The sequence below is a fragment of the Fringilla coelebs genome (assembly GCF_963513975.1).
Source record: "Fringilla coelebs genome assembly, chromosome: 1".
Taxonomy (NCBI): domain Eukaryota; kingdom Metazoa; phylum Chordata; class Aves; order Passeriformes; family Fringillidae; genus Fringilla; species Fringilla coelebs.
The window spans coordinates 114,384,391-114,411,138 of record NC_140028.1 but is presented as its reverse complement, the minus strand read 5'-3'; the positions used below and the strand labels follow the sequence as shown (position 1 = coordinate 114,411,138).

Here is a 26,748-nt window from a genome sequence, read left to right as displayed (position 1 = left end):
AAAACCGTATTTATGGCTGCAAGTGGCATTTAAGAGCAGAGTGACAACTAAAATACTTGGCTTGGTTGCAAAATCTAAACAACATTGAGGACATTGGGAGTTCAGTTTAAAATGGAGAAAGATATCATGATTTCTTATTTTGAAGTGCTGATGTTTCCCATATGTTCTTCAGTGAATATGAGCTTGAAATCAGCTTTACTTTGACACTGGAAATCTGCCCAAGAACAGTTTAGCAACAATCAGCAATATCCATGGCGTTTCACAGATCCTGATGAAGGACAGAAATTAAAAAAAAGAAAAAAAAAAAAGTAAAACACCATTTCAAATGATCTGTCTTGGAGTTTAATAACAGCGTGTTGTGGGATAATGTCAAAGGAATGCAGAGGAAACCTGAGACCTGATTGCTGCAGTCAAGTTAAGTGCATTGCTGAAAGCACACAGTTGATCTTCAGCTGTGCCAGTGCCCAGCGGAGCCGCTGCAGGCTCCTCCAGGCTGGGGCAGCACTTGGGGTACGAAGGCCTGAAGGCTGCCTTCAACAAAAACCTGTCCTACTTGCTGCCTCAGCCTGGAGTAGCTGAATTCTACCCGACTTTATGTTTTAATTATAAATTTTTCAGGGCCCCTGCAGGTGCCTTTCTGTGCATGCCCACAGGGGCTGGCTTGAGGCTGAGTAACCTCACCCAAATTTGTTCCCAATTAGGATTCAGCCTGGAAGCTCTTCCTCTGCTTTAGCCCTGGGGGGTCTCTTTGCTGAGCAGTCCTATCCTGCACCCCCAAACACAGTGGGGCTTGTGGCACTGGGAAGCAAGGACAGGGAGCTTTGCTGTGAGGGAGCCAGCAGCCTGGGCTGTGCTGGCAGGGGTGTGTTCAGCCTCTGGGCTGTTGGGAAGATCGCTCCAGGGCACCCCAGTCCCTCTGGGCAGGGATCTCTGTGGCAGCTGGTGTCCAGACCTGTGCTCTGAGGGAGGATCTGGGGGATCCATATCCGCCAGCCCTGCTTGGGCAGCTGCTGGGGAAGCTGCAGGCAGCCTGGGGAATACACCACGGCATTGCCCAATTAAGTTCCCAATCCTGCTCTGCTGATTTGTTGGGAAGGGAGTCCTGAGGCTGTGGAGGGAGGAACTCTCCTTGCTAAGGCTTACCAATTGAAATAGCACTGGAGTCAAGGGGCTGCCTTTCTGCCTGGCTGAGCTAAGGGAAAAGCAGGACCAGGTAAGAAGTTCAGAGCCTTGTTCCTCCCAAAGTTGGCTACCTGGTCTTCTTCAGCCATGCACCCTTACTGGAAGGCAGCCTCTGTCTGTGCAGGCCTCAGGTGGGAAGAGCTGCACTCCAGTTCCTCTTGCATGCCATTAGAGAAGTGAGCTAAGCAGCTCTTGGGTGTCACAGTAAATATGTAGCTTAGTAACCTTTGTTTTCTTGAGCACCAGGTATTCTCCATGTTTCTTCTGCTTTCTATACAATCTTTTAATGATTTAAAAGAGCAACCCAATGTGAACTTCAGGGGAGAGCATTGCCAGTGGTTACTGGCAGTTCCAAATGTGGTAAAGATGCTGCCTCTTACTTACAGAGTGCTATACTTTATAATTTTAGTTTTTTCTAATGATCCTGAACAATACATTGGCTACTACATAAAGCCTAGCAACCAGCTCCCTTTTAAGATGGCATTATTTTATGGGAAATTATGGTCACTGGGGAATTAATATGCTGTGTGCTTGTATTTGTGACTCTCTTGGTGACTGATTTAAGTAATTTCAAAAACGTACTGTAATTTGGGGGTAAGGCAACTATGTCAAACATGCCTGTCCAACCACACAAAGTTTCATTGCTTCAAGGTATATCCAGAATGTGAGATAAGATTATGGCTGAGACAGAAAATAGTTGAAGATACATCTGCAGAAATACACCCTATTAAGTCTCTTACCAAGGAACTGAAGAAGAGAAACGAAAGCTTCCCTATAGGTGTCTTACAGACCGTGTTCTCCTCATTCTCCTCCCTGTTTATTTGAAGCAGTGTTGCCAGGCAAAGATGAAAGTGGGAGAACCAAGCCCAGACTGGTCAGCTGCCATGTGCTGGGACCTCTGACTCAGAGCCTCAGAAGCTATAGGAGTAATTAAATTCTCCCAGTGCTCTCTTACATTCATGTAAATCTTTTTAGTTGTATCTTTAAAACCAAGTAGGATGGGAAATAAATACAGTCAAGCCCTGAAAAAACACAGCTGTAGTCTTAGCTCAGCTAATCAGCCTGACTTCGGCAGGCTTTCAGTTCAGTTTAGTTTTGGCATAAGCCCTCTCCCACCTCTGATTATTTTAAACATTAAGCACTGATATACATAACAGAAATATGTCAACATGATGGACGCCTCTTTTATTTGGTGCTTACGGCCGTGTTCATTAATTGCAGCTGTACAAATGCTCCTGTGCCCCAAATGGTGGCACACATCCTGGCTGTGCTCTGGGAGGCGGAAGCGTTCACGCACACATTCCCTCTCTGGCCCTGCTGCCACCTCTGCTGTGACCGCGCTCTTGATGCTGCCCTTACCCCGGAGGCATCGCTAACAAAATGTAGAGCATCCTCGGTGTTTTATTCATGCCTTCTGCATTCCTCCGTGCCCGGTTAGAGGTGTGAATCCCCATCCTCCCCTCGAAGGCTCTTTCATCTGGGGTCAGCACTGGGTGGCTGTCGGCACACAAGGGAGCTTGCCAAAGCCAACAGTGCCTGGGCGTGCGCGGGAACGAGCGGCGCTGTCAGCAGCTTTGCGCCGGGCAGGCAGGGTCTGCCACCGCTGGGGCTCCGCAGGGGGAAGCGCCAGAGCCTGCAGGAAGGCTGGCAGCCAACAGGCTGGTGGGGAGGATTGGTGTTACAGCACACAGAAGTAACAACCACTGTAAAAGAAGAAAAGCTGGGCCAACTCCTCAGACCACTGGCCAGGCTGCCCGGAGTCGCCTGTGCCGCCGTTTGGAGGTGCAGCGTTTGATATTCCGCTGGGTGTGAGCTCCCAGGCTGACAGGGCGAGCAGTGCTCCAAGGAAACCCTACCTGCAGCTGCTGGGGAGATGGAGGGCATTGTCCCCATATCAGTGTTTGCCTATCTGGTCTTGCAGAAGAGGGGAAGGCAGCCCAAAATTCTGCCTCTTCAGCAGCTCACAGCTGTCCACACTCACTCCCACAAGCTTCTGCTCCCACAGCGTTGTCCTTGTCAAAGATACAACCCAGGGAAGTGCTGCTGTACAAAAGCGATCCCCAAAATCAGTGAGATGTGCCTTTGTTCAAAGAGGTGAGATGCTCTCAGGATCTTGTTGGATCAGATCAGCAGTTCATCAGATCAGTCACATTGTATAGTGCAGGTGGCAGACAAATGAAAGAACTGTTCTTGTGGATATCACTGTAGTGTTGGTGACCTGAGTGGTAAGAGTCACTCCAAAGTTTTGATAATTTCATAACTAGGGGAAAATTTCTGTCCTTACTGTTTGTGTTACAAGGAATTCACTAGTCAATAGAGTATATTTGTGTTGTACCTGAGAACTTTTGTGCAGCTAGATCTGCACAAACTGGAGTTTGTTTTCAGATTGTTCTGACGTGGCCAAGTACTGAAGCTCCGCTGTCATTCGCCGCACTGAGAAAAGGCAACAAACCTCTCATGGATTAAATTCTTCAGATTCCATTTTTCTGCTTTTTTCCACAGATCCTTAGAATTTGCACAAGATACACACCAGAACAAGACACCATGACCTTTTCAGATGGCCTTACCCTAAACAGAACTCAGATGCACAACGCCGGATTTGGCCCACTGACTGATCTCGTGTTCACATTTGCCAACCAGCTCCTGCCTTTGGAAATGGATGATACAGAAACAGGTCTCCTTAGTGCCATCTGCCTAATCTGTGGAGGTATTGTACTGCATGAACTCTAATGCATTTCAAAAGGACAGACATGATCATGTCTTCATTTATGTTCTACTTGTTTTGCTTTCCTTTACTTAAACATATCATACATATATATATGGAACATTATTATATGTATTATATAAGCCACTTAATGCTAAAGGTTTGTTTTGCACTGGTGATAGTTACTGGTTTTATTACTGATAATTTGAAGAAAGTACTGAAATCATTCTGTTAAGCAACCAGTCCTATTGTTTGCCTGACAAAGGGCATTGAGATGCCTCACAGAATGGTTGGAGTTGGGAGGGACCTCTGGAGATCAGGTTTTTGCTAAGCAGTGTATGGGTACCTGCATGAGTGAGCTTTCTTACAGCAAGATGCCCAATTACACAGCTTTTACTCATAAATATAATTGTGTGCATCTGCATTGGTTTCAGTCACATGGAAGCCATTGGTGATTACTTTCTTTAGCAAAAAAATGTGTTATACTTCCAAACTGGGGCTGAAGGGAACTCAAAACGGTGATTATCCATTAAAATCATAGACTTACAATACAAAAAGTGAATTCTTGGATAATTTCCAAAATACTCTGTAAATTCCTGTTGGTTTGATTACTTGGTCTCTCTCCTCCTTGAGAAAATCTGGATTAGCAGTAGAAACACACCTTGTTTAGCTGGGCCATGTTGTTGAAACACAGACTGGGCACTACAGTGAGTGTTTGAAACACGAGAGTCAGTCTTTGTTGGCAGCAGCCCTTTAGTACAAAATCATTCGGATTTTATGTGTCTCTAACCCTAACCCATTAAAAGCATTGATGTCAGTGTTATGTGACTCGTGTGTCCCGGTGCAGAGGGGTGGCATCTGTTGTCATTCAAGCCAGCACTGCCATCTGCTGATTCCTGATGGTAACTCACTTTTCTGTAGTAGTGGTAAAAAATAGCTGTAACCTCTATGAGTACCTGGGTTGCCTATCTGTGACATATATAAAATCAATTCCAAAATATTGTTTGCAGCAAGGTGTTTTCCCCTTGAAGGGGGAGGTACAAAAGCAAACTGGTAATTCTTGACCACCCACATGACAAACCTTTCCAGTCACCAAGGAAAAGAATTAATCCAAGTTTCAAAAAGTTGTGGTTTATCCTCTTCCTATGGAATGCTCACTACAGAGTGTGCATTGTTTAGCGGGGAACAAAATTCACGGAGTTCTAATTGAGAACATGGAGGAGATTCTGTGATTTGGAGTTTATTTTAAAAAATAAATATTTAAAATCATATGAGTGATATGATACTTTTCTACAGATCGCCAGGACCTTGAAGAACCAATGAAAGTGGATAAGCTTCAGGAACCCTTGCTTGAAGCACTGAAAATTTATATCCGAAAGAGACGACCCAACAAGCCTCATATGTTCCCAAAGATCTTAATGAAAATCACGGATCTTCGTAGCATCAGTGCAAAAGGTACAGTTTCTCCCAAGAACTCAGCAGTAGTGGCAGTGTTGCATTTCAGGGGAACTGGCCTAGACACCTGGGTTGTTATTTTTTTAACACATCTAAGGTCCTTGTGACCTGATTCTTCCCAGCTTCTTTACATAGTTCCTGCCTTGAAATTGGTTTTGCTTTAAACATGCATGGTGCTCCATTCTCCATGCAAGTGACAGTGAAAAAGATGTTGTAGGTGCAAGCAGTGGCAAATCATTAGCTTGAAGTCTTTGTTAGTCATTTTAGGACAAGATAAAACCTTTGTTAATGTTTACAAGAGGGTTCAAATCAACATGTGCTTTGTATCACCAATGGCTTTTAAAAAAGTGTGGTTACAGGCTGCAGAAAACCCTTGTGCAACCAAAATTCCCCTGTATTGTGGTCTGATGTATTGGAGATTTAGAACTGATTTGAGCCAGCATTTTGGAGATTCAGCCCCTCTAATCCAAACTAACCATACCTAAACACATTTTATGCAGTCTTGTATGTGGTGGATTGATCCTGTGCAATTCATAGTCTAAGCACTGTCACACATTCTCGATAGCACAGGTGTAGCTGAATGCTTTCATTTGATCAGAACAGGTTCCTTGACGTACCAGTCTGAAAACATAGAGTCTAAAGTGCAACAATTCTTATTCTTGTGGTGGCTGATGCAGTTTCACCTTCTTACTCTGCTTACTCAGCAACAGATTTGCTACAGATGAGCAGGCACATGAGCTTGTATGTACAGGTACCTGTGTAGGATCTGTGCTTTTGGGAAGATTACTGACTTCATTTGACATGGTTTGAGGAAAGACTCAGGGGAAAAAAAACCCAGTAGTTCATTCACTCAACTAAACACGCTTTTTTTAAATTTAAACCTTAACTGCTCCACTTCAAACTATATAAATCCAAGTAAAAAGATTAAGTTATAGCTATCTTTATAAAAAGAAGTGAGCAATTTAATTGGATTGATTAGAACCAAAAGAAGTAACTTGGATGGGAAACACCAGAGCTAGAAGCAAAAGTATCCCAAAAAGGAACCACTTTACCAGGTTATCTAAAGCTTGCAGTTTACCCTCAAGTAAAACAAGCTCCATCCAACTGAATCTACAAAATAAACTTAGAGCAGTATTGAGCTATAAAAGCATTTAGGGGAGCCCTTTTGTTCCACTGTTTATACTTGTGGGAAATCCATTTCCACTTCCTTCCTTCTTTACCAGAGCCTTCCCGCTCCTCAAGAACACAACTCCTTACATTCCATTCACAAGAAAGGCTTCTTTTCATTCTGACATAAGTATTTAACTCTAATTATATCATTAATGTTTCATAGTAGAACTAAATCATACCAAGGGATGGTGATGTCCTGGAGGGCTGGGGTTGTCTTGAGTTTCATTTTAAAAGATGTACGTTAGACGATAATGACTTGGGATGGTACCTGATCCCTGAAAGCAAACACCAAAGAAAGCATCAATCTGAAACACTAAGAGTGTCTGCTTTGGCATTAGAGGTATTGCAGCCAAAGGGTGAAGTGTTTGGGGGACTGAAGCAACACAATTCTGAGTTCTCTTATCCCCTGATTAAGTTGGAAGTTTGACAAACCTGAAAAATTTCTCTGGCTCTGCACTGAATGACCACACAAACACTTCACTGCACCTGACATAACAGTGGAAAGCAGGTGTTCCACATGGCCAAATCAAATTCATCAGCACAGCTCTGACAATAGCTGGTTTATAGAGAACATCTCAGCATCATTCTGCTTTAATATATTTCCCATTTCAGTTATTTAAGAGACTCTTACATCCACTTGGAAAGTCAACCATTGCCTTTGTAGATGATTTTTTTGATGCTGCTCATGTAAGGCATAAACACTTAAATGCTCCCTTCCAGCCTGGAGTGAGTAGTGCTCTCTCCAGCATGTCCACTGTAGCAGCATTGATAAGCAGAGTATTTTTTTCCAAAGGACCACTCTTCTGGAATGTTTTTTTGATAACCAAATTATTTTCTCTGTAATTTTTTTTGTTCTTCTTGTTGTTTAAAAAACACAGGTTCCTCTTCCATTGGACTCCAATTTTAAGATGATCAGGAATCCTGAGCAGCAGGAATGCTGAGGTTGATTCTGCAACAGTGATGCAGAGTTCCCTCGGTGCTGCCTGCCCAGTATCCAGCAGGGCCTTGGCTGCTGTGTTCGTGCTGTGTCCCTGCCTGCTGAGCACACACTGAGACTTTGTGCTGGGCTTTTTTTTCCTCCCTAAACCAGTTGTTGTGGGCTTCCAGTCTGAGTGGTCAGCACTGATGCAGTAATTTTGTTTAATCCTGCACACCCTCACCTGCAGAGCCCCCTCTGCCTGGTACTCATGACAAGCCCAGCATGAAGAGCCTCAGCCAAGGCAGAGCTGAGCACTAGCCAAGGCTCCTGCACACTTTGGGGGTTCATTAGCACAAGACAAGATGCCTACAGAATACAGAAGGCAGCTTTCCCCCCCAAAAAAGTACCTTTTTGCCTGAATGTGTTCTTTTATAAAGTAATTGTTTGTTAAATTCTGCATCTCATTTCACAGTTTTCTCTATGGGAAAGAAACGGTTTGACTTAGATCACTGCAGTCAGTTCTCTTGCAGGATTCACCTCCCCTAATTAACATGGACAGAATTTTTGTCATTCTTTGCAGAACCAATAGAGAATAAAGACTAAATGTTAATCCAGTTTAAATAAGGACATTGACAGGATCACAGCCTACTTTAATTTTTTAGTATAATTTAATGCCATTTTGTATCCTTCTTTAAAAATAGGCAGCTCATCCAATTTACCTGTATTGACATATCAGTTGCTATGTGATAGATTTGAATTAATTTCTTAAGGAGTACTCACCTAACTCCGTCTTGAACTGCATGAAGCAGATCACTCACACACCTTTGTGTGCAAGAAGTACAGAAGGAGACACCAAATCTATTAACAAAATACACCCTGAAATTACTCTTGTAATACTAACAGAAAGGAAATTGTATGAATCGTGCTCATGGGAAGGATTTTGTGTTTTCTTTTTAAAGGTGCAGAACGTGTCATTACATTGAAAATGGAAATTCCTGGATCCATGCCACCTCTTATTCAGGAAATGTTGGAGAACTCTGAAGGACATGAACCACTGACACCAACCTCAAATGGAAATACTGCAGAACACAGTCCCAGTATCTCACCTAGTTCAGTGGATAACAGCAGTGTCAGTCAATCCCCTATGGTGGAATAAGACATTTTCCAGCTACTTCAGACATTCCTAATACCTTATGTACAGGGATGAAAAGCAAGAAAACATTTTTACTGCTGCTTAGTTTCTGGACTTAATATATATCTATATATGTATATATATATAGATAAACTCAACAAGGACCAAGAAATTTTCATATGTATCGATATATACTCCTTGCTGTTTAAACTCTTAAAACTAGAAAATGCAAACTTTTGAAACTCTAAATCAGCCATTTCATGCAAAAAAAAAAAAAAAAAAAGTTAAGCTTCTGTTTTCTTCTCTGAACACTCAATATTGCATGGTGACAAGACAGATCTCAGTCTTCAAATTCTGGTTGCATTTCTGATGACTTTGTACATACAAATGTATGGCTGTACTCTCCATACTGGATGTTTGGTGCTTTCCTTTTGTCTCTCATACCTATAACGATCAAGACACCAACCACAGGACATGGACTACTGTACACATCCAGAGAAGGAAGTTGAAAGGACCGTCTGATTTAGATGAAATATGAAAACTTGTCCTTGCTGCCCTCAGTTTGCATCTCCTTCCTTGTAAAAAGTATACAAAATGTCACTGCCCCAGCAGAAGAGGTATCAGTATCAGCATTAACTGCCAGATCAGTTATTCAGATGTCATTTGTTCCACTGTTAATGTCACTTTAAAGTTTAAAGAAGTGGTTTCTTAGCTGGCTGGTGACCTAGCTCCACAATTACCTGCTCCATTTCGACAGCAATGCTATAGCCTCCAAGGCAGAAACACTTTTCAGTGTTACCATGTTTTTGTTTACTTGTTCACAAGCCATTAGGGAAACTTCATGGGATGATAACCAGCAGACTCACTTACAGCTTTTGAATTGCTGAGTCCAGGGTATTTCCTTAAGAATCAACTGCCAGGAATAGCTGGGCTTTCCAGCCTTCCAGGTGCTAAGGAAGTACAGCTAGGACTTCCAGAAACACAAGGAGAGAATCTGCCTTCTTGGCCTTGTTAAATCACCATGAAGCAGAGTGAAAACTGTGGTAGAATGGTTAACAGATTTAAAGTGTCAGTTTCTTAGGTTTCATTTAAAGCACTAGTGGAATTTTTTTTTTTATATATTCTAGCAAGTCTGTGATGTACTTTCACTGGCTCTGTTTGTACATTGAGATTGTTTAACAATGCTTTCTATGTTCATATACTGTTTACCTTTTTCCATGGAGTCTCCTGGCAAAGAATAAAATATATTTATTTTAAAAATTGTGTATAAGTAGTCCCTCTAGCCCAAATTCTATATACACACACACACACAGAGTAGTTTTCCATTTTTTAATGTTTAAACTTCATTTCAAAAAGCAGGTTTGCTGTTTGCAACCATGACAATTAAAATGTGCTTTAGCACAGCTGTCTAGAACATCTCTACAAGCCAGTCAGACAAATACATGACATTTCAATGAGTAAAAAAGAGCATAAAACTGTAGGTGTAAGAACAAAATGTTAAAATGCCTACACACAATAATAAAAACCATCAATTACATTATCACATAAAATAAGTCAAATGTACAAAAGTTTGCAACAGAGGGGACAAAAGGACAACACAAGATACTTGTTGGAAAACATTTTTGTGCTCTTTGGGCACTTAATTAAACATATCAAAATCATCATCTTCATCAGACTCTGCAAAATATTTCACTTCTTTTCTAGCCCGGCCCGTCCGTGGCTTTGGGGCAGTTTCGGAGGCAAAGCCTGACTGGAAGATTTCCACATCAGAATCCTGATCAAAAGCAGCCTTCTTGGATTTCTTTAGAAAAGAGAAGACAAATCAGTTGTGATGCTTTGTACATTTTCCATTTTAATATTCAGAATTGAAAAAAAAACCCTCTCTACCATCCCATTGCTAATGACACCTCAGCCCCCAGCACCATATTAGCAACTTATAAGGACATAACTTTAAGGTAAAGGAATTCATGAGGTTCTTTTTACAAAGAGAAGAGAGCATAGAACTGACCTTGCTTGGTGTGGACTTGGGTGTCTTCTTCCCAGGGTTGTATTCGCCTTCATTTTCTGAACCAGATGCTTTCCTTTTCTTTGCCCCTCTGCCTTTTCCTAGGTCAGAGATTATGAGTTAACTTTGTTGCCTTTTTTTAAAAATAAACTCCAGACTTCATCAAACTGAAAAACCCCCTAGTGAAGTTATTTTAGTATGTCCACATGTTAAGCTCAAACCCAGTTTACTACTCAAGCTTCTTCACAACAGCAGTATAGTACAGGTATTTTTTTATTTTCTCAGTTTTAAATCTTTTCTACTTGTTCCACAGTCACCATTCACCCTGACAGCTCAAGCTGTCAGTTCAAGACAGGGACAAAATTCATGAGATCAGATAACTTCTACACTGAAGTAGAACTACAAGTCCTTGGTCACCTTCTGCACTGATTACACAGCATTAATTCACTGTTACTATTTAGTAAATTTACTTTTAACCTCAACCATCAACACTGGCGCATCCTTTACAGACTCTTCCTGCAATTAGACTGCTTGCTGTGCTGTGTTGAGAGGACTCAAGACAACTGGGATACCAAAAAAATGGGCTTGAAAACCCAGAAACTGCTACCTAATACAATTACTACCAGATTTTTACTGGCTTGGAAGGAGTTGAGCTCAAAGAAAATGAGCAGTATAGCAGTATCCAGTAGAATGAAAGATGCAGGGGGTGCAGCTATTAAATGCATTCCCAACAGTGAAGGTCAGATAAAACATCCACACATGGTTTGCCAAGAAGTCAATACATTGTATTTGCCATAGGAAAGGCTGAGTAATTTACCAGTGATCAGTGTACTCATAACTCACCACAGTTATTGTGGTTCTTACAATAATTGTGAGCCCTGTGCTCCGGAGAGCTCAGGTGTGACTCTTACCTTTGGGTGCTGCCGTCTTCTTTGGAATGCCAAATTCTGAATCTGAATCAGAGTTCACAGTTTCCACCTTCTTGGCCTTGGGAGCTCTTTTAGGCTTAGGGGGCGCATCTAGTTTTGCTGTTGGAAGTTAAAAGATACTAAATGAATTCAAAAATTGGTTGGACATATTAAATTGTACTAGATACTCCAACTATGGCATGAATGGAATGGCAGACATTAAAACAAGATGAGTGATTTCTGCACCCTGCTCTGAGAAGAACTGGCACACCCAGTACTATTCCAGGCTCCTTGGCTGAATACTGTTTCATCTTTTTGAGTACAAAACAGGTTACTAGTAGGTAAAGCAGCAACAGAAGTCCTGCAGCTTGGACACTTTGACCATGTCTGGATACATTACAGTATCCAGCTGCTTGTGACATTTTTGCTTTCAGGGTGGTAAGACTGTGGACATCTTTCCCCAGGATTACTGCAGGAGTTTTGGGAGGCAATGCCTCTGTCTCTGTGACATTGCTTTCTGCCCATCAGTGAAAAGGAATTTTGGAAAATGCTGAAAGGGGAGGAAGAGAACATTCTGCATTTCCTGGAGAATTTCACTCAGTGCCACACAACTGATCTGGCTGTCTTTAAAAGACAGTCATTGGAATGTCCCCACAGTGAGTGTCAAGGGATAGAATCACAGAACCATTTAGGTCAGAGAAGACCCTTAAGATCATCAGATTCATGTGTTCTGTAGGCTCACAGATGAGTGAGTCTTGCAGAAACCTCAGATACACACCTGACCTACCCTCTATCAGCCACAGGTGCTTCAAACAGGAACCTGTACAAACACTCTAGATACCAGGAATGTGGGTGTTTGTGAGAACTCAAATTTAATTAATGGGATCACAAGGGGGATGTGTTTGGAGAACAAGAGAGTGTCTCCACAAGCATTTTGGTTACGATGCCTTGAACTGCAGAGGTACAACACACTGCCACAGACACTGGATTTGTTCTTCTCTGGAAACAGAGCCTGGTATCAGTGGGTAACTCCTGTGGAGTCTGTCCAAGGGACAGCAAACCTATTATATGTTACCTGGTGGCTAAAGGAATAGTCCAGAACACTGACTTCCCTCTGTACTAAATACAGGGGGATTCTCATCCGCTACTTTAACTTACAGCCCTAATGGCTGCACAAGTGTGAAGGATCTCTTGACAGCAGCTTGATGGCAAATCAGCTCAGCCAAGCTCTCCACTAGGTAGCATGGCAGGAAACAGAGTGTGCAGCACAATCAATGCGCACAGGCTCTCAAGAAGCCCAAGTTTTTGGCAGGAAGTCCAGGTATGGTATCAGTCCCACAGGCCATTCAAAAAGTAGATTTCACTGCTAGAATCTCAGCAGCTGGGCTGTTCAAGCTGAGCAGCTGCTTATCAAGATTAGCCTGCTTTTCAAATTTCCCCTAGGCTTTACTATAAAGCCCTAAAACCACAGACAGCTCAAACAGTCATGGAAAAGTTCAGCTGTCTCTTGATCCTCTGCAGTGAACACCAGAAGTCAAGAGATTTCATCCTAAATTGATCGGAGTCTGAAGTCACAGAAAATCAAACAACTCTGGAACAATTGTTTCAGCCCCAGTGTGAATAAGCACTCCCAGTGTGAGGGTGAGTGGGTGGAATATTACATTACCAGAAAATGAGTTCTGAGAAGGCTTCTGCCAAGTCCATGAAGATGGACTTAGAATCAAAGAGACTATGAAAAGGGTAACCAGATGACCAATGAACTAAACCTGCTGGGTTATCACTGAACAGTCCAGCTGTGATGAAAGTGTGGTCATGTCTGATCTGGACAGAACAGAAGAGAAGAGCTGAAAACTGGTGAAAGCAACCTGTCATGTTGCCATGCACTGAGAAGGAGCGTGCCCCTAAGGCTAGTCAGAAGGCAAAAATTTAACTTTTGCTTGCAAGAGAGCCGGTTTGTACCTATTTTGTGTGTGTACAGATTAATCAGAAACTCAGAAATAGGTCACAGCTCTATTTTAAGGTTTCAAGTTAGGCTAATGACAATTCACTTACATCCAGACCCTCAAACAACAGAGGGAGAAAGATTGAACGTTAAATTGTATCCATGCCTGGCTACTGCATACAGAGTTCACTCTTCCATTTGCTGCAGTACAGAAATTCAATATAAAAGACTACTCTATTAGAGATCAGCTATTTCTGTATGCAAATCGTTACTTACTGTACTACAGAACTCTACAAACAACTGGAAGTGTTTGAGAAGTATTCAGGCATTCACTGATTTGAACTGTTAACAAATTAGAGTGGACACAATGCATCAAGAAATAGATTAGAAATAGGGAGGCAGTGGGGGAAAGGGTGAAAAGATGCTGCAGTTCACTGGTGCCTAAAATAGAAAACATCTTTTTTTTCCTCATTTTTAAGAGAATAAGTTAACTATTTTAACTGTCTACTTTCTTGTCATTCTCCTTGAGGTACCTTTTTTTACAGAAGAATTAATATTAAGTTCAGCTGCAAGTTGGTCAAAAGAAGTTTAAAAAAACAAAGGCCCCAGTATCATAGGGAAAAAAATGCGAGATGACAGTTCTAAAAGCTGACTAATAACTGAAAGAATTTATACCTCTGAAGTCTGAGGAGAGTCTCTCATACTCTGTTTCAAGAGGAAAAAGTGATAGCCTTCTGTGCTGATTTTGGCTGGGACAGAGTTTGTTTTCTTCAATGTTGGTGGTATGGGACTGTGTTTTGTATTAGGGCTGGAGATGATGTTGACAATGCAGGGATATTTTGTTGCAGCTGACACTGAATCAAGTCCTTTTTTGCTTCTCACACCATCACACCAGCAAGGAGCTGGGGGTGCACAAGGAGTTGTGAGGGGACAGTCTAGACAGCTGCCTCCAACTGAACCAAGGGATATTCCACACCTCCTGGTGTCATGCTCCACTTTACTTAACCCCTGAAGCTAAAAACCTCCCATTAGTTAAACTATTTGAAGGCTGAACACCACCTCCGGACATGGAAGGTACAAAGTTCTGACACTACAAAGTAGCTAGTGGAAAGAAATAAATTAATATTATTAAGGACCTGGAGAATGTTCATACCCTGTTGCTGAATTTCCCAGAGCTCAAAATAAATGAAAGCAGTTCCCACTTTGAAGGCTGAAGAGACAATGAAAAGGTGAAGATGATAACTTTGAAATAAAAGGACTGGCTTCCAGGCCAATTCTATACGTACCCTTTTTAGCAGCTACTGTTTTACTTGGAATTTTCTCTGTTTGTTTTGGGGCAAAAGATGATGAGAAAACAGGAGCAGAATCCTCATCATCACTGTCCAATTTTGTTGTATCTACAATCACATAGTAAGTTTAGAATAAAATCCATTCATGGCATATATTAATTACATCAATATTAATTACAGTAAAAATTAATCTCAATAAGTGTTTGTGATACTACAGCTACACTGTGACTTCCTTACCTATGATATAAGCTTTGTTCCTCTAAAGATCAGAACTTCTTTCACTTTCCCTCTTTATAAAGAGGGAGGATGTGGACATCCTTCTACTGCAACTACTCTGTGAAGTTTGTACATACCACTCCCCAAAACATCCCATTAATAGTTGCTATAGAAGTTAAACGGAACTGTGAAAACAATCTCACCATCATCTGTCTTCTGAGAGTAAGATGGAAAAGAGAAGATGTTCCCAAAATCTTGATTTTTCTTGGCTTGAGATGTTTTTCTACTTACAAGCAAAAAAAAAAAAAAAAAAAAAAAAGGAATTATATGAGTTACATTAAGCACATACTGAAGTACGTGGACATCATAATATCCATGCAAAATTTAAATCCTGTTTTAACATTTCCAACAGCAGTCAAACCCCTCAAACTGACATCCAGTCAAGAACTCCAGGCATTTAAAATCAATAGAATTACATTTTTTTTCAATAGTTCTCTATACCAGACTGGCAAAAGACAGAAAACAGAGAACCTTTAAAAACATAGTTTAACAGATAATATTACAGACAGTGTATCATAACTATTTTTATATATTATTATATTATTCTTTTATGCACCCCTGCATAGGTCAGTTGCAAGGCTGAGATAACATACACTTGAATTCCTCCACAGTTTATTTTTCATGATGTATGTAGAGCAATAACAGGCTGATGTTTCTCAGTTTTGTTCAGACACTTTTGCATTGAAAAAGTTATTAATAAAAAAATCCTACCAAGTTACAGTACTTACTCTGGAGATGGCTTTGATTTGGCTGGGGAGAAGTCATACTCATCTTTTTCTAAACTGTCTGAGGGAACAAACTCATCCTCTCTGTCATTTGTAACTGGAGAGGCTTTTACTTTGAGCTCATCCAAATCGTTGTTATTGTTGGCATCATCATCATCGTCTGCATCATCTTCTTCTTCTGAGAAGTCAAAAGTGTACTTGGGCCTCTCAGCTGAGAAAATCACACATGTACACAATTCAGGAGAGTTTTTCATGTTATATAATACAGATACATATACAAATCAAAGTGGAAGTCAGTGAACAATCCCTGCCTCAGAGTACACAAGACGAAAGAGTGGTGATAATAAATTTGTTTCAGCCTGGAAGAATAAAGGGCTGAAAAGAATAAAAAATAATTTAGATGTCAGCAAACATCCAACACCTTTGTGGCTTGCCCAGACACCTTCAGCTAAAGGCATTATGGAGACATTGTGCATCAGTACTTCTAAGGAATGAGAATCCTTCACTTAAAAGTGAAGCTTTCTTGAATCCACCATTTGAACATTCTTCCTAATTTTTCAGAAACTCTGTGGGGTTTTTTCAAATCATCACATACTTATATATTTTCCAAACTTTCAGTCCTGGTTTTCAGGGAGTGTTCAGACTTTTTTCTGATAATTTTTTACTTGCCTGGTAGGCCTTATTTGGCAGTATAATTGTATCAGAGTAATTTTTTTGTTTGTAAGAATATCCTCTTGTCTGTTTCTTCTATAATTCACTAGTTTAGTGAGCAATTTCTATTCCAGTACTTAGAATAGGGGACAAGATTTCTGATCCAAATTACAAAATCTTTCATAAGAAATTCCTGATCTTGACATTAAGAGTATTCTTCACACAGTGAAGAAAACGTAATGCACGTTACCTGGTAGGTAATAAACTCCTAAGGGAAGTCCTATGGTCAAAGGAAGATGTGGGTTTATAGTTGAAACTTTCAGTCACAATACACAATTCACAAAATCTTGGGTACCTGCAGCTCTCCTAAGCAGAGAGTCTCTTGGAATAATCACAGGCTCATTTTCTTCTAAATCACTTTCAGACTTGGATTCATCATCTGACCATGGGTTTCGTTTCTTCACTTTTTTTGCACTGGATTTTGTAGATGATGGTGTCCTTCTTACCCTGGCACCTGCCAAAAGTGAAAGGATTTACTACAGTCAGGTTAAAAAATATTTTCATCTTTTCTAATTGTTTACAAATTTAGCATAAATTTTTATCTTAAGAAGTTCTTTAAACATTGTAAATTTTCTTCTCCCCTAAACGTTGTAAATGGTTTTTTCCTCCCTGAAGGAAGATTTAACATGAAATTATTTCACACAGAACCTGACTGACCGCTGCCAAAGAAATTTGTTTTAGGACTGAAAAACATGAAGTCTCTAATTTTAAGTTTTGCCATCAAACTTGTGTTTCTCTAAAGGTTGCTAGAGTTTTACAGGAAAAGAATGTGCAGTTTTCCATTATTCGGGGAACATGACCAGAAACAGTTATTGGAAAAATAAAACAAACACGGAAAGTAGAGGATATCCTATTGTGGGGAGGGGGTATAAATGTGGTCAGCCAATTGCAGGGCAAGCTCAGGGCAAGCTGGGCTAATTTGCCCTGGCTCAACAGTGACTGTGGGAGATTTGAGCTGCAAGTAGACAAGTCAGTCATAACTGTACTCAGTGAATCTACTCAGGCCGGATAATCCCCTGAATAATTAAACCCAGATCTTATCTCAGAATAATTATTTGTGCAACCACTTTTTTTTTCCTTTTTTCTGAAAAAATAAACTCCCTCATACTTAAACCTTCTCTTCTGTCTCCAGCTTTCTTTTGTTTGCTGCTGCCTCCCTGTTACTGTGTATTCCTCAAAAAGCAATAATAAATTCCCACTAACAGAGGAAATGGGGAAGTGAATGTTGGTCGCCTGACAAGCCATAGCACCCACAATTTTCTGAAAGTCAGAATGACTGAATATGTCAATAGAAAAATACATTTATTTAATAAAGTCCTACAATCTATACTATTACTCAGACTGAGGGGCTGAAGGTGACTGCCCTGTCCTTCAATATCAAAGAGCACTCAAACTAGACATTTCAGTTTGCAAGGAATTAGACTCATTATGCAAAAATAATCTATTTTTCTATACACAAATTTGAAGATTTAGGACCCCCCTGCCCCCACAATTCAAATGTAGAAAATGTAAGATCCATCACCCCCAGGAGAGTAGCTTACACAAAGAAATTTCAGAGTGCTTTCAAATATTTCATTTTAGGGAAGAAAACCAGATGAAATAGTGATTACTGTGCTGTATTTCCCTTCTCACACTATTAAAAATGCATTTCATGCCCAGTAAACACTCAACTAAGGTGAACTATGGCTGTGCAAGGGTCTTACCAGGCTCCTTCTTCTCTCTCTTGGGTTTAGGGGTTTTAGCTGCTGCAGCTGATGCATTCAGTGAGTCATCCCCACCACCCTCAGCTGGCACACCACCAAACTCTTCATCAAATTCCATTTTTATTGCTAGAGAATCAGTTTCACCCTAAAATTACAAAATAAAATTATTTACACCTTTATATTTCAAGACTGACCTGGAACAGTTTTTCAGATGATAAAAAATGAAGGTAGATTAGTATATCAACATTTGTTGAATAGTCTTGGAAAGAAGTTATCTCAATAAAAATACCTGAACAATAAGCAGTCTCAAGAGGTTTGCAAATGTAAAAGAAATCCAATACAAATTTCTAATGCATTAGGTCAGCAAAACAGTGCAAATACAGCGCCACTGATGATCTGGCAATTTAGATTTATGCTACTGGAGTAGAAAAATACACCAGCTAAATAATAAATAATTTAACTGCAGCAGTCATTTTGGTTTACCTTTTTCTTTTTCAGCAATTTCCTGCTGGCATCAGCCTTCATGGCAGATGTAATCTGTGGAACTATTCTTCTGCCAAATGGTGATGGCATGGTCTCTTCCAGCTGGAGTTTCTTCATCTTGGGTTTCCCAACTTTGCCTTTTATTGGTTTGCCAACCATGCCAGCCAGAACATCTTCTCTTTCCTGTGCTTCTACTTTCTAACAAACAAGGGGAGGCAGGAGTGGGGACACACATTATTTTTTAAAGAGGACAAAGGGGAACATGATGATTATTTAAGATTCAGCTCCTTTTTACATAGAGCATAAGGCTCCCCTGAATTCTCACTTGCATTGGAACACGATTTTCAGTTCTATAAGAGTGTCCACTTAATCCTGGTGAATTCATGACCCTGTAGAGCTAAAAACTAGTCTTTTATTCAAGAATAAACACAAACTTTTGGACACTGTAACACTGAACAATCTTTCTTCTCTCAAGTTTTATTTCACAAGTATGTGTCTGGTACTATTGTAAATTTCCATTATTTCAGCATTTAACTTAAACATTTAGTTTTGAAGTGTGTCACTTCAAAAGACTGCACCAGCCCTTTTCAAGAAACACGGAAAACTGAGGTTCAGCAGGTTATTCACCAAAGGGACTTAATCTTTTTTCCAGAATTACTGATGAGGCAAACTAAGGACCCCTCATATAGTATTTATAGTCTACACACTTAATTCCTGAATGTACAGTTCTGAATTTGGTACTACTTTCTGCCTCACAAAAAATTTGGTCATGTAGAACTACTGTGATTATTACCATAGCCAGTTGCTACTCACAGGTTTTTGTGTCATCTAAAAACTAACTTTCTCCTGGTTATTTTTCTTTTAATATCACTGACTTGGAAAAAACATCAAATTGGATAGATGCAAGAAACAATCCCTGAGAAACACGACTAAGAACACAGACATGCAATACTGATTTCCCAGTTACCATTATATTGTGAAATGAATGCATTTTTTATTCAAAATGTAGTATTTTAAATGTATTATTTTTCTTAAATATTAATTCTTTTTTATTCAGTTAGTATTTTTAATTAAATTAATATTAATTTCATTGTTTAGAAATATATATAAAGTAAAACATACTTCAAGCTCTTCAACAAAGGCTGCTAGATCTTCTTTCCAGAGGTCTGAAGGAGATTTCCTTTTAAGATCATTTAGTTCTCTCTCCTAAAACATCAAAGTAGTATAGAGAATGTAAGCACAAATAAAGCAAATGCCACTGAAAACTAAACATTCCCAACAAGTACATCAGCATTTACTGTGCCATTTCAGAACAAGCCTTCCAGGTGGACCAACCTTGGAATCTCTCTGCTTGATCAACTCTTCCACCTTCTCTTTTGTGAGTGACCACAGGGACATGTTCAAAATGTAGTTAAAGTCAGGGCCAGAGGCTGGACCAGAAGCAGAGGAAGCATCATCATTTGCATTCTGGGAGTCCTCCTCTTCTGCTGCCTGAGGTGAAACATTCCCAATTACAAGTATTAGTGATCTTAGCTGTGTGCATGAACTGTGACACTGCTCCAAAGCACCATCACAGAGTAGCAAGGTGTGTCCTCAAAGATTCAATAACCTGAACATATTCTGGACCCTTCCAAAAGGCCGTGTTCCTGTGACCTTCTAGAGCTGATTATTTAATAATTTGAATTAACAAAACAAATTGAACCTGTGCTAGAGCCTTGTATGCTGCTGGCTGCAGATACTGGTGCTGTCCCACCCATCTCTCAGGGCTGAGACATTTGCCCTGTGGGTATTCATAGATATCTGTTCCTTTAGAAAATGAGCACAGTCCTTTGAATAACAGCTGGTATCAAAGCCCCAAATGTGCAAACTGGGGTTTGAGTAGATAAAAATTTCTCTAAATAACGGTTTTGTTTTAAAATAAAAATCATTCCATAGAGTTAAAATACAGTATTAAAAATACAAAACAAATGTGAAATGAAAACAAATAGCTAAAACAGTGGCAAAGATACAGAAAAGGGATGGGTGACAGAAATTCAAAGCTGCTTTTCAAAGCAGTTCCATCTGCCCATAGTAATGGAGATGTAACTTTGAAATTAAACTCGTCACATCTCTCTTTTGGAACAATAAAAACTGGTTGGTTTTAAAAAAAGCAGAAACAAATATAGGTCAAAGTCATGGTCAAATTTACTACAATAACTTTAAAATTCATGGCCTTATAATATTCATGTTTCTTTACAGAAAAAACAATTAATAAGTTATGTAGAAATAATTACATTTATTAATTAGTTGTATGTGTGGGATAACTGATGCAGCACTTTCTGTATCAGCCAGTCAGAAATCAAGTCGCTAATTTTGATTTGGGTACGTTAAGAAATTCAGTCCTCTGCAATCTCATTTTTAGACTGGTACTATCTAGTTTTCTTCTAACCATTATCCATATACAATACCAGTATTACGTCACTTTATTTTTGTGTAAGTTCAATGTTTTTTTTTTAAATGGAAGCCAATAAGGAGTAATGAATAATGTTTTTAAAGTGTTATGTGTGTGTTATAAATAAAGTTAGACAGTAGTAGACAGAAAACAAGCAATATCATTTATAACAGTAACCACATCAACAATATCTAGATTATTACCTTTTCCTGTGCTTCTTTCCAGGCTTTTACTGGATCAGATTCATAACCTCTCTGGACCAACATCTGAATCAAATCTCTTTTTGATCTGTTCTCTACAAGATACACACAAACACAGAGGAGGCGAGGAAAAAAAAAAAAAGAAGGAAAGTCAGTGTAGTGAAAATCGTGCATGTAAGTATTTTTTACTACACTTAAATAGTTTCCAGATCTCCCCCCCACTGTTAACAAATCTAATTTCTGTTTACTCACCAATGGTAATTTTTCCTTGTATCTTCTCCAGGATGAAACGAGCTTGGTTGTTCAGCTTGGTGGACTCTGCACCCAGCATTCCCACAAGCCACTCCTTGCGCAGGCTGTAATAATGTAACCGCAGATCAAAGAACTCCTTCAAGATGTCCTGCACAGTTTCATACTTCTTTAAGCACCCCATGTGATCAAACAGCACCTAGAAAATACAGGATAGACTTGAGAGAGGCTGTGTGACTCAAACTTTGTTAGCTCTTGTGTAAGTGTTCAGTTCTACTGCATGATAAAAGCACCGTACAAAAAGTGGTGCCTGAGCGTGAACTCAAACCTCACTTTGGAGCTACGCAGCACAGAGCTGGATGGCCTTTATTTTTAGTCACAAGGAGATTTAGGATGAGATTTATGGCAGTACAATCAAATAAAAAGACAGCTATATAGAGTAATAAGCCTGAATTCACTTGAATGACTATTTTTATCTACATATTAAATCACAACTTCAGCGGCAACTGATGATTCACAACTATTTAATATAACAGTTGCAAAGCTCAGTAATCCTTAATAATCTTTCAATTCAGCTGTGAAATCTGTAACTTTTCAGCTGCGAAAACTACCATCCTTCAAGTCCAAGCACAAAGTAAGAAATCATTTTTACTTGATAGGTGGAATCAATCCTGTCTGGCTTCTGACATCTCCAGTTTAGACATTTATAGGTGAACTAGTCACCCTCGGTGCCCTCCATAGTCAACTGAAGGAAATAAACCCCTCTAGGGGATAAGTCATCTATCCAAAATAGCTGTTTGGGAGCTGGGGGACAATGGCCAAGCTCACATAACTTTTTAAGGTTCTTACACTAGGGCAGATTAATTCCCACACAGGTACAGAAGGCATCCCTTACAATTTATTATTTATTTTGGCAGGCAGGAAATGCAAGAATTCAGCTGCAAAACATTTAGTAATCTGTGAAATGTAAAACTGACAACAGATTCTCACAGTAGTTCCTACAGTTGTTTAAACATGTGAGAAATACCATCACCCTGATCTGGTAGATTGGCTTTTCAAGTACAATCTAGAAAATTAATTGAGCAAGGCCAGTTTCCTTTTCCAATTCTATGGTCGTTAATTTATTTTTAACCTGTTTTCACATAGCTTTTGATAAACACAGCAATAGCAACAATAATCATATTTGTGTTTTGTGATAATATCTGAAAGTAGCATCTGCCATAAAAAAAACCAGAACTGTTTTTTCAGTATCTGTAAAGACAGGATGTTTGGAAATCTTTCCAGGAATTAACTTAAATTACATTTAAATTCCTCTCAGAATAGACAGACATGTATATTTATTCATATTCTTAGTAATTAACAGCACTATTATAATGTCTTCATCAGCTTAAGAACAGTGTTTGCTATACCTTACCACCTAAAATTTGATTTATGCTGGTGGAAACATTGGATCATTTAATTCATATTAGAGAAGTAACAGTCCTGCAGAAAGTGCAATTTTGAAAATGCAATTTGTCTCAAGTTTAAAACTCAAATCTAATTATAATATGGCAGAAAGTTATTTGTATGATCTACTTTACATTAACCACTTTTGGTTCACTGCACAGGAGATTTTCAGTGACAGGAAGGCAAACACCCCAGGCCTGTCTTATTTGAAAGACTCATCATAAAATGGATTCACTTATTCATATTGAGTTAGTATTGGTCATCACTACAGTTTTCTACTATTGAGACAATTTCAAATACACAATGCACTATTCAATACCAAGAACCAAAGCATACTACAAAAACATTTGATTTTACAACAAGCAGCAGTAGGGATTCTAATAGTCAAACATGAAAAAGTTACCATAGAATTACAAGTAAGACTTGTTTGAAGCTTAAAGACTTTGTGCAATCCAGCAGCTTCTGCCTGTGCAAGTTTTTCTTCTGTCATTTTCACAACAAATTTCACAGTTGTATCAGTGTGGTATTCCTTATAGTCAGAAATTAATGCTGGAGTTTTTTCGGTCCCATTCAACATAGGTTCTAGAACCTGTTCTTTGTACACCTGTTGAAAATAGGGCAGTAAAAACCAGAACCACTTGAAATGCCTTAAAACTGCAAACCAAATGAACAACATAAACTTTCAAAGCTCTGTGCATTACATCTGGTTACCAGTTACAACTTACAGGACCAGTATAACCTGCGAAATGCAGGCCAAGAGTAGCACAAACATAAGAGGCAGAAACCAGGACAGAAAAGCCTCCTGTAAAGTGGATTAAGCATGAGAAGCAGGTGTTCTCTGTAGCATGGACAGCTGATGGCACAAACAGAGAACCATCTTCTACAAAAGCACACAGGAGAATGAAACCATGCTCCCTTCCATATATGTATAATCAGAAATTGTATTAGAAATTCACACAGATGTAGGATTAAATAATTTAATGATGAATTCTTCACTGGTTTTTGTTTATATTAAAATGTATTTCACTATTACTTACCTGGGTCCACGTCCTTACAGGAAGCTCTGTAATCTCTACTGTGTTCCTGTCGACGACAAATATTTCACCACTCACTACATACTGATTTTGACCAAGTTCCTGAATGGTTCCTTTGAAGTTTTTGTAGTTTGGAAGCTGAAATTGGAAAAACCATCAAAGTGGTAATCTTTAAAAAGATAAAAAATTATTTTTATAATAAAATGTCAAAAAAATATTTCTTTTCCATACTCCATACACTTATCACTATATTGCCCTGACCCATCACCAAACCTCTCAGACTGAAAATCTGAGGTCTTAGGAAAAATACTACAGAAAAAACAGAATACACACATGCTAGTGATAGGACCAATTATCCTACTGTCCACAGATTAGAAAAATTGTTAAGAAGATGCAGCTGAACCCAGTGAGGTGGTGGGGTTTTGTTTTGATTCTTTGGTTTGGTTTTTTCTTCCTCTTTCTTAAAGAAAACTCTAAGCACAATTAAGGCACAACAGAAAACAGATTAACACCCCACACTAAGTTTACAGAAGTGGTGCTACCTCCCCTAACCATTTTTTCATTTTTGTGCTGTTTGGCAAAGATAGTGGACCCATCCAGGTCAAATTGTAACTAACAGGCTGAGGAATTTTTTTTAACAGGATTGATTTCCTTATCCAGCTTGACACAAACACATACCAGCATACAGAAAGGAGCTAGATGGAGGCAGAACTGCCTCTTTCAAGCACAGTGAGCTTCAATTGACTGTGAGACTACACAGAAGGCCTAGGAGTCCTAAAGGAAGGGCAATAGATTGCATTAATTTAAAAAAAAAATCTCATTATTCCCAAGAATTTGAAAAAGGAAAGTCACTATGTCTTGAAAATTGATATTGCACACTCAGTGAACTGTGATCTAAATAGGGAAGAAAAGATGTTTCTGCTTCTATGGCTTAGTAAACACAGCCAAGCAGCAATGTTCATCAGTTGTAAAATTAAGGTTACATCAACTGTATTTCATCTCCTGGTCACAGATATTATGGGTTCACACAGGTATTCTCTTCCTGCCCAATTTTTTTCACACCACTTCTGGGACTTCTAAAATTTTGACAAAACCGAAGCTAAATGCACTTCAGCAGTTGCTGATTTCCTTGAACAGCAGCAATATCTTTTCCTCTGCCTACAGGTATATAAAACAGAGAACAATTCAGACAAGAGAAAGGAAATGTTAACTTTAGCTGAAGATACTTGATTAATACCTTCAAAAAGGAAGAGTGATGCAACTTTTTACTCTACTGCTATGTCACAACTACCCTGCAAGGCTTGTAACAGTCAGCAGACTGAACAAAAAGTCCAGTAAAACAATTGCTAAAAATACAAATAGTAATGTTTTTGCTTCAAAGTTAACTTCCCCAACCTCATTCCAACAGTCAAGTAAAGCTTCTACATAAAATTACTGGGACAAACCAACTCAGATTCTCCAATACTAAAGAAGTTCTAGAGAGACAGGAATTTATTTTGTAAGTACACATATATAAAATACCAGTATATACTATTATTTTTACCATTGGGTGGGGATCTAGGCCATCCAGCATTCGTCTGACATTGTTTACAATCTCTCTGGTATCATAGTTTGGAAGTTTGCATGCCCAGCCAGTGCCAATTCCTTCAGCTCCGTTTACTAAGACCATGGGAATGATGGGAATATACCATTCAGGCTCTACACGTTGGTTGTCATCATACAGGAATTTAAGCAAGTTGTCATCCACTGATGGAAAAAGTAGCCTTGCTAAAGGGCTTTAAAAAGAAAAAAAAGAAAACCATTTAACCTCAAATCCAGTAAATAAAGAACATTTTGCTTTAACAGCCCTTGGGCCCAGATATGATCTGTTTGCAGATTTTTCGCACACCTTTCTCTCTCTGCCATTCTGAAGCTGAAAATCCAATGTACACATCCCCTGAGATAACGAAGTTCTTCCCAATGGAAGAGTGTGTTCATAATAGATGAAGTTTGTTTCCTTCACAGAAACACATGTACCTGGTACACTAGCAACTACTGACATTTAGCATCTACAAAATATCATTCCATGAAGCTTTCAGAACACACAGCTCAGTGTGACATGGGGGCACTCAGTAATAAAGCAACACAGCATCCAGAGAGTTGCAAAATTTCCTTACTTAACTGTAGGAGTAGCAAAATGTTACAGATGTTCAAAACCGCGCTTAAAGAGATCCAAAGCAAAATATGAGCTTCTATCGAAATATTACAATCTTTCTCCATTTCTCTCCCCCACCACCCCCAAAAAAAGGAGTGCTGTGAAAGGATGAGTTTCATAAGAAGGCTATTTAAAAGTATGCATTTAGCTTGACATGAACAGTTTACCTTAACATGGTGAAAATATAGCGAGGGCTGGCAGCATCCTTTCCACCATGAAGCCTGGTGCCAAACTGACCAATAGGTTGTAGCAGATTCACATTGTTACTTCCAACAAAGTTCTGAGCCAAGTTGACTATAGTCATCATTAATGCTTGCTGCAAGAAAATACATATTCATAGTAAGAAGTATGAGACAGCAAATCAGCCAGCAAAATCTATTTTTAATGGCCCAAAATTGTGTGACTAACCTGAATTAAATTTTTAAGAAAGCAGTCTCCCTGAGAAAGGACTGTTGTAACCTATTACAAGGGCTGCTGGGAATACATATTCAGTGCTTATGAAAACCCCTGAGCTGCTCAATTTCTTCTAAAGCACTTCTCTGGGGGAAGTAAAGGGACATAAACTGACCACACCTGCATGCACAAACCAC

At 39.4% G+C, this 26,748-nt stretch overlaps 2 protein-coding genes across 5 annotated transcripts in view; one reads left to right on the top strand and one right to left on the bottom strand.

Moving 5' to 3' along the window:
* The window catches only part of RARB (retinoic acid receptor beta), a 90,610-nt gene extending 80,799 nt beyond the window's left edge, over positions 1 to 9,811 (top strand). Inside the window, exons 6-8 of the mRNA XM_084226665.1 lie at positions 3,685 to 3,889; positions 5,183 to 5,341; positions 8,390 to 9,811. Of these exons, the coding sequence (XP_084082791.1) occupies positions 3,685 to 3,889; positions 5,183 to 5,341; positions 8,390 to 8,586 (561 nt within the window). The 3' untranslated portion in view covers positions 8,587 to 9,811. The remainder of the gene's footprint in view (positions 1 to 3,684; positions 3,890 to 5,182; positions 5,342 to 8,389) is intronic.
* Positions 9,812 to 9,885: 74 nt separating this feature from the next.
* The window catches only part of TOP2B (DNA topoisomerase II beta), a 61,531-nt gene continuing 44,668 nt past the window's right edge, over positions 9,886 to 26,748 (bottom strand). Inside the window, exons 20-36 of one of the 4 annotated variants that reach the window (XM_084216008.1) lie at positions 26,326 to 26,474; positions 25,508 to 25,739; positions 23,968 to 24,102; positions 23,334 to 23,534; positions 21,488 to 21,683; positions 21,239 to 21,330; positions 19,940 to 20,095; positions 19,727 to 19,810; positions 18,605 to 18,802; positions 18,122 to 18,266; positions 16,714 to 16,872; positions 15,711 to 15,918; positions 15,126 to 15,208; positions 14,704 to 14,814; positions 11,479 to 11,595; positions 10,571 to 10,668; positions 9,886 to 10,363 (exon numbers count right to left, since the gene is read on the bottom strand). In XM_084216008.1, the coding sequence (XP_084072134.1) occupies positions 10,202 to 10,363; positions 10,571 to 10,668; positions 11,479 to 11,595; positions 14,704 to 14,814; positions 15,126 to 15,208; positions 15,711 to 15,918; positions 16,714 to 16,872; positions 18,122 to 18,266; positions 18,605 to 18,802; positions 19,727 to 19,810; positions 19,940 to 20,095; positions 21,239 to 21,330; positions 21,488 to 21,683; positions 23,334 to 23,534; positions 23,968 to 24,102; positions 25,508 to 25,739; positions 26,326 to 26,474 (2,526 nt within the window). In that variant the 3' untranslated portion in view covers positions 9,886 to 10,201. The remainder of the gene's footprint in view (positions 10,364 to 10,570; positions 10,669 to 11,478; positions 11,596 to 14,703; positions 14,815 to 15,125; positions 15,209 to 15,710; positions 15,919 to 16,713; positions 16,873 to 18,121; positions 18,267 to 18,604; positions 18,803 to 19,726; positions 19,811 to 19,939; positions 20,096 to 21,238; positions 21,331 to 21,487; positions 21,684 to 23,333; positions 23,535 to 23,967; positions 24,103 to 25,507; positions 25,740 to 26,325; positions 26,475 to 26,748) is intronic. The other 3 variants (XM_084216009.1, XM_084216010.1, XM_084216011.1) reach the window with 3 other exon arrangements.